General features: G+C 47.8%; 1 protein-coding gene across 1 annotated transcript; it reads right to left on the bottom strand.

Moving 5' to 3' along the window:
- Window positions 1-44: 44 nt before the first annotated feature.
- MYLPF (myosin light chain, phosphorylatable, fast skeletal muscle) lies at window positions 45-8,400 on the bottom strand. The gene is made up of 7 exons (XM_040413222.1): window positions 8,263-8,400; window positions 7,759-7,854; window positions 2,001-2,076; window positions 1,703-1,807; window positions 733-811; window positions 506-554; window positions 45-420 (listed from the first exon to the last, which is right to left on the bottom strand). Exons 1-7 carry the CDS (start codon window positions 8,335-8,337, stop codon window positions 316-318), a joined length of 585 nt encoding a protein of 194 aa, XP_040269156.1. The 5' UTR covers window positions 8,338-8,400; the 3' UTR covers window positions 45-315.
- Between the last annotated feature and the right edge of the window lie 8,606 nt (window positions 8,401-17,006).

A 17,006-nucleotide genomic window follows, 5' to 3' on the forward strand; every position in this document is an offset into this window, starting at 1 on the left:
TTTTTTGCCACGGCTTTGAAGATATTAATAAAGTTTAGACATTGACAATTGAATAAAAATGAGATTTTATTGAGAACTTCCCTCCCCCGAGGATCCTTAGTTCCAAATTTAAGACATTGAAAATCTCAGGGGACAAAGAAGGGGTTCAGAGAGACAATGGCTCCACAATTTGGGGCCCCTTCCAAACCAGTAAAAGAAATAAATTACAGTTGTGTCTTTGATGGGTCGGGATTACAAAATAAGACGCAATATACAGCAAGTTGGGGTTGAGTGCCCGGTATGAGAGCGCCCCCCAGAGGGGTGACATGGCACTATTTACTCCTGGTCTTTGTCCTCTCCATGGGTGATGACGTAGCAGATGTTCTTGTAGTCTACGTTGCCAGCTACATCAGGGGGGAACGCTGTCCACATGTTCTTGATCTGAGGGAAAGAGAAGGGAGGATGAAGGTTGGTTGGACTCAGGAGACACCATCACACCTCACCGTTAGTGGCAGGGGGAACCTACCTCCTCTGGAGAGAATCTGTCACACTGTGTGGTCAGGAGCTCTTCGAGGCTGGGGCAAAACAGAGAAGATGTAAGGACAGAGGAGGGCAGTGCCAGGGGAGGGTGCAGAGGGGTAACAGGAGTTAGGGGAGTGCCACCGTACTGGGGTATATGAAGGGCAGTGCCAGGGGAGGGGGCAGAGGGATAACAGGAGTCAGGGAGAGGAGTGACAGGTGATGGCTACTTACAACTGCTTCTTGATGGACCCTTTACCCTCAGGATCAAGCACCTTAAATGCCCCAGTGATCACGTCCTCTGGATCAGCACCTGCAGGCAGATATTTTGTCAGGGAAGGCGTCAAAGGCCAAGACCCCAGCCAGATAGCCTGTGTTTACCTGTATGTCCTGGGTACTGGCGCCCTTTCTGTATATACCATGCGTAAGGTCCCCTGCCCTGTATATACCATGTGTAAGGTCCCCTGCCCTGTATATACCATGTGTAAGGTCCCCTGCCCTGTATATACCATGTGTAAGGTCCCCTGCCCTGTATATACCATGTGTAAGGTCCCCTGCCCTGTATATACCATGTGTAAGGTCCCCTGCCCTGTATATACCATGTGTAAGGTCCCCTGCCCTGTATATACCATGTGTAAGGTCCCCTGCCCTGTATATACCATGTGTAAGGTCCCCTGCCCTGTATATACCATGTGTAAGGTCCCCTGCCCTGTATATACCATGTGTAAGGTCCCCTGCCCTGTATATACCATGTGTAAGGTCCCCTGCCCTGTATATACCATGTGTAAGGTCCCCTGCCCTGTATATACCATGTGTAAGGTCCCCTAACCTGTATATACCATGTGTAAGGTCCCCTGCCCTGTATATACCATGTGTAAGGTCCCCTGCCCTGTATACACCATGTGTAAGGTCCCCTGCCCTGTATATACCATGTGTAAGGTCCCCTGCCCTGTATACACCATGTGTAAGGTCCCCTGCCCTGTATACACCATGAGTAAGGTCCCCTGCCCTGTATACACCATGTGTAAGGTCCCCTGCCCTGTATACACCATGTGTAAGGTCCCCTGCCCTGTATACACCATGTGTAAGGTCCCCTGCCCTGTATACACCATGTGTAAGGTCCCCTGCCCTGTATACACCATGAGTAAGGTCCCCTGCCCTGTATACACCATGTGTAAGGTCCCTCCCTCTAGAAACCTCTCACCCTTGAGCTTCTCGCCGAACATAGTCAGGAAGACGGTGAAGTTGATGGGTCCTGAGGCCTCCTTGATCATTTCCTCGAGTTCCTCATTCTTCACGTTCAGGCGGCCTGTGGGGGCAGGAAGAGGGGTGATTGAGGAAGGGGTAAGAGGGCCCCTCAAATATTTGAGTGCTATTAGGGGTGTTGCGCCATAGGATGGGGCCCTTTATACAACCAGGAGTTTCTCTATGTCACCAGGGACAGTCAGATTAATATTCTGGGGGGGGAGGGCAGTATAAGGATTTATGGGGGGTGCACTCACCCATAGCTGCAAAAGTGTCTCTCAGATCTTCCTTATCGATGATGCCATCTCTGTTCTGATCAATGACTGTGAAAGCCTGAGAAGAAAGCACAGGGTTACGCCAAACTGTACATAGAGGGAGGCTGAATGGACAGTAACCCCCAATATCTGGAGCGTTATAAGGGGAGCAGCTGAGAACAGTCACATATAGAAAGCCAAAGCACTGGATGTAGGGAATATGAAGTTAGGGTCCTGTGAGGTCACTACATGTCATACACCACAGGCGGCCTCTCTACAGACTGAATGGCTGATAACAGGGGGCAATAGACTGTATTCTCCTGTCCTACAGTCATCCTCTCCCCTGAAATGGCTGATAACAGGGGGCAATAGACTGTATTCTCCTGTCCTACAGTCATCCTCTCCCCTGAAATGGCTGATAACAGGGGGCAATAGACTGTATTCTCCTGTCCTACAGTCATCCTCTCCCCTGAAATGGCTGATAACAGGGAGCAATAGACTGTATTCTCCTGTCCTACAGTCATCCTCTCCCCTGAAATGGCTGATAACAGGGAGCAATAGACTGTATTCTCCTGTCCTACAGTCATCCTCTCCCCTGAAATGGCTGATAACAGGGGGCAATAGACTGTATTCTCCTGTCCTACAGTCATCCTCTTCCCTGAAATGGCTGATAACAGGGGGCAATAGACTGTATTCTCCTGTCCTACAGTCATCCTCTCCCCTGAAATGGCTGATAACAGGGGGCAATAGACTGTATTCTCCTGTCCTACAGTCATCCTCTCCTCTGAAATGGCTGATAACAGGGGGCAATAGACTGTATTCTCCTGTCCTACAGTCATCCTCTCCCCTGAAATGGCTGATAACAGGGAGCAATAGATTGTATTCTCCTGTCCTACAGTCATCCTCTCCTCTGAAATGGCTGATAACAGGGGGCAATAGACTGTATTCTCCAGTCCTACAGTCATCCTCTCCCCTGAAATGGCTGATAACAGGGGGCAATAGACTGTATTCTCCTGTCCTACAGTCATCCTCTCCCCTGAAATGGCTGATAACAGGCGGCAATAGACTGTATTCTCCTGTCCTACAGTCATCCTCTCCCCTGAAATGGCTGATAACAGGGGGCAATAGACTGTATTCTCCTGTCCTACAGTCATCCTCTCCTCTGAAATGGCTGATAACAGGCGGCAATAGACTGTATTCTCCTGTCCTACAGTCATCCTCTCCCCTGAAATGGCTGATAACAGGGAGCAATAGATTGTATTCTCCTGTCCTACAGTCATCCTCTCCTCTGAAATGGCTGATAACAGGGGGTAATAGACTGTATTCTCCTGTCCTACAGTCATCCTCTCCCCTGAAATGGCTGATAACAGGGGGCAATAGACTGTATTCTCCTGTCCTACAGTCATCCTCTCCCCTGAAATGGCTGATAACAGGGAGCAATAGATTGTATTCTCCTGTCCTACAGTCATCCTCTCCCCTGAAATGGCTGATAACAGGCGGCAATAGACTGTATTCTCCTGTCCTACAGTCATCCTCTCCCCTGAAATGGCTGATAACAGGGGGCAATAGACTGTATTCTCCTGTCCTACAGTCATCCTCTCCCCTGAAATGGCTGATAACAGGGGGCAATAGACTGTATTCTCCTGTCCTACAGTCATCCTCTCCCCTGAAATGGCTGATAACAGGCGGCAATAGACTGTATTCTCCTGTCCTACAGTCATCCTCTCCCCTGAAATGGCCGATAACAGGGGGCAATAGACTGTATTCTCCTGTCCTACAGTCATCCTCTCCCCTGAAATGGCTGATAACAGGGAGCAATAGATTGTATTCTCCTGTCCTACAGTCATCCTCTCCCCTGAAATGGCTGATAACAGGGGGCAATAGATTGTATTCTCCTGTCCTATAGTCATCCTCTCCTCTAAAATGGCTGATAACAGGGGGCAATAGACTGTATTCTCCTGTCCTACAGTCATCCTCTCCCCTGAAATGGCTGATAACAGGGGGCAATAGACTATATTCTCCTGTCCTACAGTCATCCTCTCCCCTGAAATGGCCGATAACAGGGGGCAATAGACTGTATTCTCCTGTCCTACAGTCATCATCTCCCCTGAAATGGCTGATAACAGGAGGCAATAGACTGTATTCTCCTGTCCTACAGTCATCCTCTCCCCTGAAATGGCTGATAACAGGGGGCAATAGACTATATTCTCCTGTCCTACAGTCATCCTCTCCCCTGAAATGGCCGATAACAGGGGGCAATAGACTGTATTCTCCTGTCCTACAGTCATCATCTCCCCTGAAATGGCTGATAACAGGGGACAATAGACTGTATTCTCCTGTCCTACAGTCATCCTCTCCCCTGAAATGGCTGATAACAGGGGGCAATAGACTATATTCTCCTGTCCTACAGTCATCCTCTCCCCTGAAATGGCCGATAACAGGGGGCAATAGACTGTATTCTCCTGTCCTACAGTCATCATCTCCCCTGAAATGGCTGATAACAGGAGGCAATAGACTGTATTCTCATGTCCTACAGTCATCCTCTCCTCTGAAATGGCTGATAACAGGGAGCAATAGATTGTATTCTCCTGTCCTACAGTCATCCTCTCCTCTGAAATGGCTGATAACGGGGGCAATAGACTGTATTCTCCTGTCCTACAGTCATCTTCTCCCCTGAAATGGCTGATAACAGGGGGGCAATAGACTGTATTCTCCTGTCCTACAGTCATCCTCTCCTCTGAAATGGCTGATAACAGGGGGCAATAGACTGTATTCTCCTGTCCTACAGTCATCCTCTCCCCTGAAATGGCTGATAACAGGGAGCAATAGACTGTATTCTCCTGTCCTACAGTCATCCTCTCCTCTGAAATGGCTGATAACAGGGGGCAATAGACTGTATTCTCCTGTCCTACAGTCATCCTCTCCCCTGAAATGGCTGATAACAGGGAGCAATAGACTGTATTCTCCTGTCCTACAGTCATCCTCTCCCCTGAAAAGGCTGATAACAGAGAGCAATAGACTGTATTCTCCTGTCCTACAGTCATCCTCTCCCCTGTAATGGCTGATAACAGGGGGCAATAGACTGTATTCTCCTGTCCTACAGTCATCCTCTCCCCTGAAATGGCTGATAACAGGGAGCAATAGATTGTATTCTCCTGTCCTACAGTCATCCTCTCCCCTGAAATGGCTGATAACAGGAAGCAATATACTGTATTCTCCTGTGCTACAGTCATCCTCTCCCCTGAAATGGCTGATAACAGGGGCAATAGATTGTATTCTCCTGTCCTACAGTCATCCTCTCCCCTGAAATGGCTGATAACAGGGGGCAATAGACTGTATTCTCCTGTCCTACAGTCATCCTCTCCCCTGAAATGGCTGATAACAGGGGCAATACACTGTATTCTCCAGTCCTACAGTCATCCTCTACCCTGAAATGGCTGATAACAGGGGCAATAGATTGTATTCTCCTGTCCTACAGTCATCCTCTCCCCTGAAATGGCTGATAACAGGGGGCAATAGACTGTATTCTCCTGTCCTACAGTCATCCTCTCCCCTGAAATGGCTGATAACAGGGGGCAATAGACTGTATTCTCCTGTCCTACAGTCATCCTCTCCCCTGAAATGGCTGATAACAGGGGCAATAGATTGTATTCTCCTGTCCTACAGTCATCCTCTCCCCTGAAATGGCTGATAACAGGGGGCAATAGACTGTATTCTCCTGTCCTACATTCATCCTCTCCCCTGAAATGGCTGATAACAGGGAGCAATAGACTGTATTCTCCTGTGCTACAGTCATCCTCTCCCCTGAAATGGCTGATAACAGGGGGCAATAGACTGTATTCTCCTGTCCTACAGTCATCCTCTCCCCTGAAATGGCTGATAACAGGGGGCAATAGACTGTATTCTCCTATCCTACAGTCATCCTCTCCCCTGAAATGGCTGATAACAGGGGGCAATAGACTGTATTCTCCTGTCCTACAGTCATCCTCTCCCCTGAAATGGCTGATAACGGGGGTCAATAGACTGTATTCTCCTGTCCTACAGTCATCCTCTCCCCTGATATGGCTGATAACAGGGGGCAATAGATTGTATTCTCCTGTCCTACAGTCATCCTCTCCTCTGAAATGGTGGATAACAGGGGGCAATAGACTGTATTCTCCTGTCCTACAGTCATCCTCTCCCCTGAAATGGCTGATAACAGGCGGCAATAGACTGTATTCTCCTGTCCTACAGTCATTCTCTCCCCTGAAATGGCTGATAACAGGAGGCAATAGACTGTATTCTCCTGTCCTACAGTCATCCTCTCCCCTGAAATAACTGATAACAGGGGGCAATAGACTGTATTCTCCTGTCCTACAGTCATCCTCTCCCCTGAAATGGCTGATAACAGGTGGCAATAGACTGTATTCTCCTGTCCTACAGTCATCCTCTCCTCTGAAATGGCTGATAACAGGGGGCAATAGACTGTATTCTCCTGTCCTACAGTCATCCTCTCCTCTGAAATGGCTGATAACAGGCGGCAATAGACTGTATTCTCCTGTCCTACAGTCATCCTCTCCCCTGAAATGGCTGATAACAGGAAGCAATAGACTGTATTCTCCTGTCCTACAGTCATCCTCTCCCCTGAAATGGCTGATAACAGGGGGCAATAGATTGTATTCTCCTGTCCTACAGTCATCCACTCCCCTGAAATGGCTGATAACAGGGGGCAATAGATTGTATTCTTCTGTCCTACAGTCATCCTCTCCTCTGAAATGGCTGATAACAGGGAGCAATAGACTGTATTCTCCTGTCCTACAGTCATCCTCCCCCCTGAAATGGCTGATAACAGGGGGCAATAGGCTGTATTCTCCTGTCCTACAGTCATCCTCTCCCCTGAAATGGCTGATAACAGGGGGCAATAGACTGTATTCTCCTGTCCTACAGTCATCCTCTCCCCTGAAATGGCTGATAACATGGAGCAATAGACTGTATTCTCCAGTCCTACAGTCATCCTCTCCCCTGAAATGGCTGATAACAGGGGGCAATAGACTGTATTCTCCTGTCCTACAGTCATCCTCTCCCCTGAAATGGCTGATAACAGGGGGCAATAGACTGTATTCTCTTGTCCTACAGTCATCCTCTCCCCTGAAATGGCTGATAACAGGGGACAATAGATCGTATTCTCCTGTCCTACAGTCATCCTCTCTCCTGAAATGGCTGATAACAGGGGGCAATAGACTGTATTCTCCTGTCCTACAGTCATCCTCTCCCCTGAAATGGCTGATAACAGGGAGCAATAGATTGTATTCTCCTGTCCTACAGTCATCCTCTCTCCTGAAATGGCTGATAACAGGGGGCAAAAGACTGTATTCTCCTGTCCTACAGTCATCCTCTCCCCTGAAATGGCTGATAACAGGGGGCAATAGACTGTATTCTCCTGTCCTACAGTCATCCTCTCCCCTGAAATGGCTGATAACAGAGGGCAATAGACTGTATTCTCCTGTCCTACAGTCATCCTCTCCCCTGAAATGGCTGATAACAGGGGGCAATAGATTGTATTCTCCTGTCCTACAGTCATCCTCTCCCCTGAAATGTCTGATAACAGGGTGCAATAGACTGTATTCTCCTGTCCTACAGTCATCCTCTCCCCTGAAATGGCTGATAACAGGTGGCAGTGACCTCCTCGCACCAGGCAGTGATGGGGGGTTGGGATCTTGGGCTAAAATTTGCTGTTGTGCATGATGTAACCACACCATCTAAGGCCTCACAGGTCACTTACCTCCTTAAACTCCTGGATCTGGGTTTGGTCAAACATGGACAAGACGTTGGAGGATCCTCCTTCTGCTGCCTTTCTCTTGGCCTTCTTTGCTGGTGCCTGAGGGAGAAGGATGAGTCAGGGGGGATGGCCAAATTCAAATATATTCTTGGGGTTCATGCAGTAGTTGTAGGGGTTCAGTACATGCAGATATTATATGGGGCTCACAGGTAAGTATCTACAGACTCTTTAGGGGTTAAGAGGTAAGTGTCTGCAGACTCTTTAGGGGTTAAGAGGTAAGTGTCTGCAGACTCTCTAGGGGTTCACAGGTAAGTGGCAGGTGAGTGGCCTCTATTTGAAGAGATTTTGGGGTGTTGTAGAATAATTGGGATTTTGGGCACTTGAGGAGAGAAGAGGCGACTCTGCTACATCCAGGAGGCTCTATCCCCCAGTACAATACATAATCCAGGAGCCCCAGGCTCGGCTGGGGCCACACATGCTGGGCTAGCTCCACTCTCATCCACTTACCATGTCCTCGGTTGAGCTGGGTGCTTGTCCTGTCAGAAGGAGGGAGTGACATGGAAGAGGAGACCCCGGAGGCATTATATACCCCGCGCCTCCAAGACGCTGCTTCTAACTTTAGCCTCATCCTCAACTTTGGCTGTGAGGAGAAGGAGGCGGAGGAGCCGCGGACAAAATAGCCCCGACCAAAATAGCCTCGGACCCTCAAGGCGTCTTCTGCTCCTTTCTTGGACACATGAGGAGAAAGAAGACAGCTGCATGGGGGTAGGGGGTCCAGAAGAAAGAGAGGGGGAGGGGGCCCCGAATAATGACTACTACTCTCAACGTTCCTTACTCTACATCAATACAGGCCAAGGAGATGTCATCATATCCATCCATCCATCTAATATCTATTTCATATCTCATTATCTGTCTTACATCTATCCATCCATCTACTGTATTCTCCAGACATTGGCTGAAGGTCTATGGGAAATATGAAGTGCAGAACATTCTTGGCTTTTCTTGCTCTGGGAGTTGATGTATGGTGATAAGACAGGGATATGGTGGAAAGTAGGACTGGCTTAGCTGCCCATTGCAACCAATCAGATTCCGCCTTTCATTTTTCACAGCTCCTTTGGAAAATGAAAGGATAAGTCCGATTGGTTGCTATGGTCGATTAAGCAAGTTTTCAGTTACACCATTGCTTTTATAAATCTCCCCCAAAATGTGCTGCCTCCATCCCTGCTCACCACCAGCCATCCTCATCTCTGTCCTCCATGTGCCATGCTCACCAACAGCCGCATTCATCTTTGTCCCCCGTGTGTCCATGGTAACCACCGGCCGCATTCATTTCTGTCCGCCGTGTGTCCATTCATGGCTGATAACAGGGGGCAATAGACTGTATTCTCCTGTCCTACAGTCATCCTCTCCCCTTAAAATGACTGATAACAGGGGGCAATAGACTGTATTCTCCTGTCCTACAGTCATCCTCTCCCCTGAAATGGCTGATAACAGGGGCAATAGACTGTATTCTCCTGTCCTACAGTCATCCTCTCCCCCTGAAATGGCTGATAACAGGGGCAATAGACTGTATTCTCCTGTCCTATAGTCATCCTCTCCCTCTAAATGGCTGATAACAGGGGGCAATAGACTGTATTCTCCTGTCCTACAGTCATCCTCTCTCCTGAAATGGCTGATAACAGGGGACAATAGACTGTATTCTCCTGTCCTACAGTCATCCTCTCTCCTGAAATGGCTGATAACAGGGGGCAATAGACTGTATTCTCCTGTCCTACAGTCATCCTCTCCCCTGAAATGGCTGATAACAGGGGGCAATAGACTGTATTCTCCTGTCCTACAGTCATCCTCCCCCTGAAATGGCTGATAACAGGGGGCAATAGACTGTATTCTCCTGTCCTACAGTCATCCTCTCCCCTGAAATGGCTGATAACAGGGAGCAATAGACTGTATTCTCCTGTCCTACAGTCATCCTCTCCTCTGAAATGGCTGATACCAGGGGGCAATAGACTGTATTCTCCTGTCCTACAGTCATCCTCTCCTCTGAAATGGCTGATAACAGGGAGCAATAGACTGTATTCTCCTGTCCTACAGTCATCCTCTCCCCTGAAATGGCTGATAACAGGGAGCAATAGACTGTATTCTCCTGTCCTACAGTCATCCTCTCCTCTGAAATGGCTGATAACAGGGAGCAATAGACTGTATTCTCCTGTCCTACAGTCATCCTCTCCCCTGAAATGGCTGATAACAGGGAGCAATAGACTGTATTCTCCTGTCCTACAGTCATCCTCTCCTCTGAAATGGCTGATAACAGGGGGCAATAGACTGTATTCTCCTGTCCTACAGTCATCCTCTCCCCTGAAATGGCTGATAACAGGGGGCAATAGACTGTATTCTCCTGTTCTACATTCATCCTCTCCTCTGAAATGTCTGATAACAGGGGGCAATAGACTGTATTCTCCTGTCCTACAGTCATCCTCTCCCCTGAAATGGCTGCTAACAGGGGGCAATAGACTGTATTCTCCTGTCCTACAGTCATCCTCTCCCTGAAATGGCTGATAACAGGGAGCAATAGACTGTATTCTCCTGTCCTACAGTCATCCTCTCCTCTGAAATGGCTGATAACAGGGGGCAATAGACTGTATTCTCCTGTCCTACAGTCATCCTCTCCCCTGAAATGGCTGATAACAGGGGGCAATAGACTGTATTCTCCTGTCCTACAGTCATCATCTCCCCCCTGAAATGGCTGATAACAGGGGGCAATAGACTGTATTCTCCTGTCCTACAGTCATCCTCTCCCCTGAAATGGCTGATAACAGGGGACAATAGACTGTATTCTCCTGTCCTACAGTCATCCTCTCCCCTGAAATGGCTGATAACAGGGGGCAATAGACTATTCTCCTGTCCTACAGTCATCCTCTCCCCTGAAATGGCTGATAACAGGGGGCAATAGACTGTATTCTCCTGTCCTACAGTCATCCTCTCCCTGAAATGGCTGATAACAGGGAGCAATAGACTGTATTCTCCTGTCCTACAGTCATCCTCTCCCCTGAAATGGCTGATAACAGGGGGCAATAGACTGTATTCTCCTGTCCTACAGTCATCCTCTCCCCTGAAATGGCTGATAACAGGGGGCAATAGACTGTATTCTCCTGTCCTACAGTCATCCTCTCCCCTGAAATGGCTGATAACAGGGGGCAATAGACTGTATTCTCCTGTCCTACAGTCATCCTCTCCCCTGAAATGGCTGATAACAGGAGGCAATAGACTGTATTCTCCTGTCCTACAGTCATCCTCTCCTCTGAAATGGCTGATAACAGGGGGCAATAGACGGTATTCTCCTGTCCTACAGTCATCCTCTCCCCTGAAATGGCTGATAACAGGGGGCAATAGATTGTATTCTCCTGTCCTACAGTCATCATCTCCCCTGAAATGGCTGATAACAGGGAGCAATAGACTGTATTCTCCTGTCCTACAGTCATCCTCTCCCCTGAAATGGCTGATAACAGGGAGCAATAGACTGTATTCTCCTGTCCTACAGTCATCCTCTCCCCTGAAATGGCTGATAACAGGGGGTAAGAGACTGTATTCTCCTGTCCTACAGTCGTCCTCTCCCCTGAAATGGCTGATAACAGGGGGCAATAGACTGTATTCTCCTGTCCTACAGTCATCCTCTCCCCTGAAATGGCTGATAACAGGGAGCAATAGACTGTATTCTCCTGTCCTACAGTCATCCTCTCCCCTGAAATGGCTGATAACAGGGGGCAGTAGACTGTATTCTCCTGTCCTACAGTCATCATCTCCCCTGAAATGGCTGATAACAGGGAGCAATAGACTGTATTCTCCTGTCCTACAGTCATCCTCTCCCCTGAAATGGCTGATAACAGGGAGCAATAGACTGTATTCTCCTGTCCTACAGTCATCCTCTCCCCTGAAATGGCTGATAACAGGGGGCAATAGACTGTATTCTCCTGTCCTACAGTCATCCTCTCCCCTGAAATGGCTGATAACAGAGGGCAATAGACTGTATTCTCCTGTCCTACAGTCATCCTCTCCCCTGAAATGGCTGATAACAGGGAGCAATAGACTGTATTCTCCTGTCCTACAGTCATCCTCTCCCCTGAAATGGCTGATAACAGGGGGCAATAGACTATTCTCCTGTCCTACAGTCATCCTCTCCCCTGAAATGGCTGATAACAGGGGGCAATAGCGAAAATTTACTTACCGAAATTTTTGTTTCCTGGAGTCCGTAGGCAGCACACACCAAAGGGGTTAAGTCCCCTAGGTACAACCAGAATAGAGATCAATTAGCAAGCAATAGATTGATTAATTACATAGTACCTCCCAGTATGAAGCACCACAGAGCACACAGAGCCATGTATTGTATGCAGCAATAATTTATTAAGGGTGGGCATATTGTGCTGCCTACGGACTCCAGGAAACAAAAATTTCGGTAAGTAAATTTTCGCTTTCCTGTTCGTCCTTGGCAGCACACACCAAAGGGATTTTTAAAGCAGTACTCAAAGGGGGGGGGGAGCACTGGCCGCCAACTGTAGCACTCGTTTGCCAAAAGAAGCCTCTTCTGCTGCCTGAATGTCTAGCCTGTAGTGTTTAATGAAGGTCGATGATGTAGACCATGTTGCGGCTTTGCAGATTTGTTCCAATGGGACTTGTGCCAGCTCAGCCCAGGACGAAGCTGTAGACCTTGTTGAATGGGCCTTTAATAATAATGGACACTGTAACTCAGCCATTGAGTAGGCCAACTCTATAGTCTGTTTGATCCACCTCGCTAAAGTTGCTTTACTGGCCCTTTTACCCTTGTTAGGGCCCTGGTGCTGTAAAAAGAGACTTTCACATCCTCTAAATGATGAAGTGACTTGTAGATAGAAGAGTTCTTCTGTTCTGACATCCAGGAGATGAGTTTGATCCTGGTCTTGAGTGTTAGACTGGATTACTGGGAGCGATATCTCCTGGTTAATGTTGGTAGTTGAAGCAACCTTGGGCAAGAAACCTGGCATTGTGCGTAGAACCACGGAGTGGCCTAAGTCCCTGAAATATGGTTCCCTACAGGATAGGGCTTGTAGATCACTTATACGTCTTGCTGATGTGATTGATACTAGGAATAAGGCTTTCCCAGACAAGTGTTTTATGGAAGCTTCTTCAAGCGGCTCGAATGGAGGTTTACACAAGGCGGACAATACCACAGACAGATCCCAGGATGGAATTGGAGAATGGAAGGAAGGATTAATATTCTTCAAAGCTTTGAAGAAAGTGCGGATCAATGGATTATTTGAAAACTTTCCTTGTTGCTGCGCATTTATTGCAGTAAAGTGAACCTTCAATGTATTCGTTTTCAGACCTTTTTTGAAGCCTTCATGAAGAAAGTGAATGATTGTATTTAGAGATTCTGGGTCTTCTGAGTTGCTTTGGCACCATGTCTTAAAGATGCGCCAAACTCGATTGTAAACCTTAACTGTAGCCGGTTTTCGAGCAGCTAGGAGAGTATTGATCACTTCTGTGGGAAGACCTAGGTGAATTAAAGAATCCCGCTCAGTCTCCAAACCGACAACTTGAGGTTGTTGGGGTTCGGATGAACAAACCCGTTCTGACTGAGGAGATCCCGTCTGGGTGGAATCTTCCAAATCCTCCCTTTGGATAGACGGAGAGCTAGGGAAAACCACGTTCTTCGTGGCCAATAAGGTAGGACCACAATTGCTTCTGCTTGGTCCTGCTGAATCTTCTTGAGTACCTTTGAGATCATTGGAACTGGTGGAAAGATGTATATCAGACCTTCTTTCCAGCTGACTGATAACCCGTCGATCGCAAACGCTTGAGCGGAGCGGTAAATGTAACAGAATATTTTGGTCTTTCTGTTCTGTTCCGTTGCCATTACATCCATACGAGGTTCTCCCCACCGATTCTCGATCTCTGCAAATACAGCCGGATTGAGGCTCCATTCTCCCGGATGCATCTTCTTGCGACTGAGTAGGTCGGCCATGACATTCAATGCACCCTTTATATGGACTGCTGTTATTTCTTGGGTCCATACTTCGGCCCAAGCCATCAGAAGACTGCATTCCCTGGAGAGACTGCTGTTTCTTGTCCCTCCCTGCTTGTTTATGTAGTACACCGTGGAGATGTTGTCTGACCAGATTAGGACACTGCGGCTCTTCAGATGATCCTGGAAATGAATTAAGGCTAGGTGTACCGCCTTTAGCTCCCTCCAGTTGGAGGACCTTTTGGAATCTGCTGTGTTCCACTTCCTCTGCACCCACAGACTGTCGACATGGGCACCCCAGCCCCAGGAGGAGGCATCCGTAGTGAGGTGAATCTGGGTTTGGGATTGCAGACTTCTGCCTTGTTGAAGGCGTTTGGGTGACATCCACCACCTGAGATGACGACGCGTCGATACTGGTATCACAAACTTCCTGTCCAGGGAGTGATAACTCTTGTCCCACGCTGTGAGGATGGCATGTTGTAGCTCTCTGAAGTGAGCTCTTGCCCATGGAACTGCATCCACTGAGGAAGTTAACCGACCCAGTAGAGACATGGCCTGCCGAAATGTTACTCTGGGGGCAGAGATCAGGTGTGAGGCCTGTTTCTGGATAGCTGTTATCCTTTCTGCGGATAACCTGACATTCATTTTCTTTGAATTTAGAATGAATCCCAGAAACTTTATCTCCTGAGAAGGAACAAGTTGAGATTTTTTGTGATTTACCAGGAACCCATGATTCTGGAGCATTAGTAGAGCTTCTTTCAAATCTGTTGATAGTTGAGCTGCAGAGTTTGCTATCAGAAGCCAGTCGTCTAGATACGGTATGCAACATATGCCTTTGAGGTGCAATGCTTCTGTCAGGACCACTGCTACTTTTGAGAACACCCTGGGTGCCGATGATATCCCGAAGGGTAAACAGGTGAACTGAAGATGCGATGTTCTGTATTGAGTTCGAATCGCTATTCTTAGATACTTCCGATGCTTGGGAAGGATTGGAATGTGTAAATACGCATCTTGGAGATCTACTGATGCCATGTAGCTGTTCTCCTCTAATAGCGAGATCACCGATCGGATTGATTCCATTCTGAACCTCTTCTTGGCAATATACTTGTTTAGGTATGTTAGATCCACTACTAGCCTCCACTTGTTCCCTGGTTTGGGTACCGGGAAAACCTTGGAATAAACGCCTTTGCCCGCTTCCATATAAGGGACTGGCTCCAATGCCGCCTTCTCTGTGAATTCTTCTAACAGTTGAAGGATCACTGGATTTGTCTGGTTTATAAGAAACCGGTCTGGAGGGATTTTTGAAAATTCCAGGACATAACCTCTCTGGATAGTGGAAACGACCCAGGCGTCGTTCGACGTGTTCTTCCAAGCTGCGGTGAATTCTTTTAATCTTGCTCCTACCCGGGGCTGAGGCCTGGCGTCATTGTTCTGCGGGCTTCTTATCTTTTTTCCTGAAGTCAGGTCTCTCCTGTCTGTTGTTACGGAATCTTCTTTGCCTGTCAAACTGCTGTTTGTTCCGAAATCTAGGAGATCTTCTTCTCTGGAAACGAAAGGATCTGAAAGGCTTCCTTCTTGTTTCCGGGAATTTAGCAGTTTTGCTGTCATTTAATGACTCCAGAATTTTTTCCAACTGAGGGCCAAACAAGGACGTGGGCTGGAATGGAAGATTACAAAAGTGGAACTTTGACAAGAGGTCACCTGACCACTGCTTAATCCATATGGCCCTTCTGGCGGCATTAGTGAGAGCCAAAGAACGTGATGCAAACTTTAATGAATCTAATGGAGAATCACACAAGAATTCAGATGCATGTTTCATAACCGGGATATTTTTTAAAATTTCTTCCCTTGGAACCCCATCTTCCAGGTCATGAGAAAATTGGGACAGCCAGATCCGCAGAGACCTTGCCACTGGCACAGAGGCTAGGGCCGGTACACAAGAAGAAGAAGTGGACGCATATGCTTTTTTCAAAAAAGACTCCGCCTTCTTGTCTACTGGATCCTTGATCAAGGAAGTCTCCTCAGAAGGAAAAAGCGCCCTCCTTGACAATCTGGCCACTGGAAGGTCTACTTTAGGGACTGACATCCAATCTTTACATGTGTCGTCCGCTAATTTATATGTATGTTTGAATCTGGAACTGGGATCCGGTTTCTTATCCGGTTTATCCCAATCCTGCCTTAGCCAATCATTGAGCAGCGGGTGCCCTGGAAAAGCTTTGCATCCTGATTTAGGGAAGTAAAACAGCTTGTCACATTTTGACTTATTAGAAATATCTCTACTAGATTCAATAGTGTGCTTGACTGCTTTGAGAAGATCCCCTAGGTTCTCCTTATGGAACAGCATAGTGTCCTCCATATCCTCAGAATCTGAGTCTATCTCTCCCTCAGACAAGGAACTGTCAGAGGATAAGGCAAACTGTGGCCCTGAGGTTCCATGAGATTTTTTTTTTTTTTTATTGGAGGCTCTGACTTCATTCAAAACAGCTAATAATAGATAAGGAGTATCAGTAAAAAATCATTCCTTCACCCCAACACCACCGAAGAGTGTGCACAGAGGAAGGGACAGCCGCATCAAACCTATGCCAGATCTGGCCAAGCATGTTATCCCCATACGCCAACCTTACTTACCTCGGCAAGCAGTGGGAGTAGCGTCCTGGCGAGTGCCCATGGTAACTGTGCCAAGGAGTTAAATACTTCCGGGACGCGCCAGCGGGAGTGCGCATGCGCGAGACGTCGCGATTCCCCAGTATCATCTCGCGCCTGCGCCTCCGCTATAGCACGCGTCTCTGCTGCCTCAACCTCAACCCACACCATGCAGAGGGAGGCAAGCAGAGAATGGAGCGAGGTGCTGCCGACTGTACTGGGGAAAAACACTCTCGCAACCATCTTCAGGGAGAGGGACTAAAAGTATCACACCTGGGAGGGGATAACTGTGGGAGCTGTGGTCTCTTCAAGTGCCTAGAGAAAATAAAATACATGGCTCTGTGTGCTCTGTGGTGCTTTATACTAGGAGGTACTATGTAATTAATCAATCTATTGCTTGCTAATTGGTCTCTATTCTGGTTGTACCTAGGGGACTTAACCCTTTGGTGTGTGCTGCCAAGGACGAACAGGAAAGACTGTATTCTCCTGTCCTATAGTCATTCTCTCCTCTGAAATGTCTGATAACAGGGGGCAATAGACTGTATTCTCCTGTCCTATAGTCATTCTCTCCTCTGAAATGTCTGATAACAGGGGGCAATAGACTGTATTCTCC

The sequence above is a fragment of the Bufo bufo genome, unplaced genomic scaffold (genome assembly GCF_905171765.1).
Source record: "Bufo bufo unplaced genomic scaffold, aBufBuf1.1, whole genome shotgun sequence".
NCBI classification, from domain to species: domain Eukaryota; kingdom Metazoa; phylum Chordata; class Amphibia; order Anura; family Bufonidae; genus Bufo; species Bufo bufo.